Source organism: Gossypium hirsutum, chromosome D03 (assembly GCF_007990345.1).
Source record: "Gossypium hirsutum isolate 1008001.06 chromosome D03, Gossypium_hirsutum_v2.1, whole genome shotgun sequence".
Lineage (NCBI taxonomy): Eukaryota > Viridiplantae > Streptophyta > Magnoliopsida > Malvales > Malvaceae > Gossypium > Gossypium hirsutum.
This window is the reverse complement of record NC_053439.1, coordinates 10,861,866-10,864,660: the sequence shown is the minus strand read 5'-3', so window position 1 is coordinate 10,864,660 and position 2,795 is coordinate 10,861,866. Positions and strand designations below refer to the sequence as shown.

The 2,795-nt window shown below is 32.5% G+C and overlaps 1 protein-coding gene across 1 annotated transcript; it reads right to left on the bottom strand.

Annotated features, from left to right (window-relative positions):
• Positions 1 to 608: 608 nt before the first annotated feature.
• Positions 609 to 2,237, bottom strand: LOC107950672 (uncharacterized). The gene is made up of 3 exons (XM_016885560.2): positions 2,094 to 2,237; positions 1,387 to 1,709; positions 609 to 934 (listed from the first exon to the last, which is right to left on the bottom strand). Exons 2-3 carry the CDS (start codon positions 1,698 to 1,700, stop codon positions 748 to 750), a joined length of 501 nt encoding a protein of 166 aa, XP_016741049.1. The 5' UTR covers positions 1,701 to 1,709; positions 2,094 to 2,237; the 3' UTR covers positions 609 to 747.
• Positions 2,238 to 2,795: the final 558 nt, after the last annotated feature.

The window sequence follows — 2,795 nt, the reverse complement described above, 5'->3', positions numbered from 1 at the left end:
AATAGTTACAAACTATTATTTCCAACCGTTACAAATGTTTTTTTTACAATTACAAAAATATTACATATTTTTTTGACTGTTACATGAAATATTACCATTTTACCCTCGCTAAATTACGGTTTTTCCTCTTCCAAAATCTTATAAATAAGAGGCATTTTCCCTTCATTTGACACAACTGAAAAACAAAGCTTCTTCTACTCTTTCTCTCTCCTGTCTTTCATTCTTTCTAAAACTTTAGAATTTTCCTTAAATTTCATTAGAGGAAATTCTATTTAGAAGTTTGGGTTTTAAGCGGGACTGTCTATGACCCCTCCAAATTTTCCTGGTAATTGATCCTAATGTGATTTTTCTGATTAATTCTATTTTCAGATTATTTCATAAGAGCAATACCAATTGAGTTTTACCTTCCTTATTCGAGTGTACAAATATTGAAGAACTGTGTTAACTTTGGGGGACGATGTCCACTATACGATTACACCAATCAGGGAAAATTCGTTTTTAAGGCAATGGTTATTCCACGATACAATAATGCTTTATTTATTTAATCTTGGTTTATTTTCCAGTCAGTGCTAATAAATTTATTTTGCAGTAGTATATTTGCCAACAAGTACGATAAAAATATAAAGTCTTATTTAACAAAGTTAAAACTAGTTTAAAAGAGTCTTATTGTGCTAATAAATAATGATGTCCGGTTGACAAAAAGGATCATCAGCTTGATTCAAATTCTCAGAAAAATAAAGTTGAATATTAAACATGGTAACCTGTAATTGTGAAGCCTCTTCCAATTATCTCTCCACCAAAGAACCAGGCATAGCACTCAACTCCAATCAGAGCAGCCATGCTTGCATTTTCAATGTTCCAAGCTTCCTTTGTTTTCAGAAACTCTTTAAGGGAATCAAGCTCTTTCCAGAACGCCTCGTATCTTCTTGGAATACTGCAGTTACATCAACAATTTGTACCAATGTCATGGACATCTATACACAAGTATGATTGGACCAGACTACCATCTTCCAAATATATACATAACTTAAAAAACACACTCGAATTTGGGTAGATAGTGCATTTGTCAATAAGTAATTATAAAAGACTGGTCGGGTGCTAAGAATCAGATTATATCATGTTATATAACTTAAAGAAACAGCCAATAAGAATAGCAGTTTTTAACACAATAACTGATCATTGGTTTCATGAACTTGCATCATTCAAGGAATACCCAAGTTGTCAAAAAGTTCCATTGGTTGTCCCTGTATATCTTAAACGACCAAAAGATGAAGGGATAAAGTACTATTCATTGGCCTTGGTAGATTCTTGCATTTGTACTAATTACTAAACATGCATGAAATATTCAGCAGTAGAGTGAAAGTGAAAGGCGTTGGAAGAAACTACCTGGCGAGTCGAGTATAAAATAATTGTTTTGCCAACAATTGGCATGTTTCTACGCTGGATGGTTCCTTGATGTATGTCTTGTTCCGTTCCATCAGCTCCCTGTAATAAGAACCTCCATTCTTGGTCACCGACTGTGAAACTTGAATAGCCCGTTCCATCAGCTCCCTGCAATAAGGACCTCCATTCTTGGTCACCAACTGTGAAACTTGAATAGCCCGTTCCTTCAGCTCCTTGTAATAAGGACCTCCATTCTTGGTCGCCAACCGTGACACTTGAATAGTCTTTGTTTGGAAGTGTTGAAACCTTGACGCCATGGAAATTACCTTAAAATACAAACCGTAATTGTATCATCGAATATTATTATATTACAGTAATTCATCAATATACCTGAAAAATGCCTGTAACTCTAGAGTAAAAATAAAACAAGAGATGGACAAAACGTATAAAACAAAAACACCAGTCAATCGAAACGAAACCTAGAAAAGATAATGATGAAAAAGTGACCATTAAAATTTCAGAATAAACTAATCCCTAAAATGACTTGTTAGCACTTTTTTTTTTTTTACTTTTTATCTTTTCTTATGTCTTCCCTACACTTGCCTTTTTTTTTTTTTTTTCTAAGATGCCAAACAACATGGAATGCATGAACCACCAAGTAAGCATTTGTGGAGAACTTGGAATGATAAACACAACGTAAGCAAAATTACCTTCTTTGTATAAAGAATTTCTTCTTCTTCTTTGTCCCCCCGCCCCCTAGTTTATATGTATAATAAGTGTCGAGTGGGTGAAATTTGATGGAGTGACTTCACTGATATGAAGCCACGAAAATAGGGGAGGTTTAGTTGTTTACTTTGGAGTCGTTTTTGAAGGATTCAAACGGTAATTAAGTCATTTTGCACCTAATTAAACAGGAGAAAATTAGGTTTTAGTGTATAATATTGTATTCTCCTTTTATAAAAAAAATTAAAAATTTATTCTCGTCTTAGCTGGAGATCTAAGTTGACATTTAAAACCCATTTGGACTACTATGTAGGACTGCCGTTAGGAGGTAATAGAGCTTAACGACAGAGTGACCATTTCGTAATAAAACACTAACGATGTGATAACGAATTTTAAAAATTTTTACATAATAATTAAATATGGTTTTAGTTTAAATGGTAAAATTAAATTGTTAAAAGTTATAATGTTTTTTTGTTCAAATCTCATCATGTGGAAATATTTTTCTAGATTTTATATGAATAGATAAAATTACCTAAAAATAATATCTATGGTTTTGTAAAAATTGGAGGCTTTTAGTAAATTCTCCACTGAGTTGAGAACCGGTTGAAGGATGGCACCAATTCAATAAGAATCTTATTTACTATTGTAGACTAGTACATATATTTTTTTTTAAAAAAATAAAGGGTTTT

What these genes read in the sequence shown, in the direction of transcription:
- LOC107950672 (XM_016885560.2), bottom strand. Translation starts at nt 1,700, where the DNA reads ATGGCGTCAAGGTTTCAACACTTCCAAACAAAGACTATTCAAGTGTCA. An exon ending in TTTTATACTCGACTCGCCAG is followed by an intron (nt 935 to 1,386) that starts GTAGTTTCTTCC and finishes ATGTAACTGCAG; the next exon opens with TATTCCAAGAAGATACGAGG.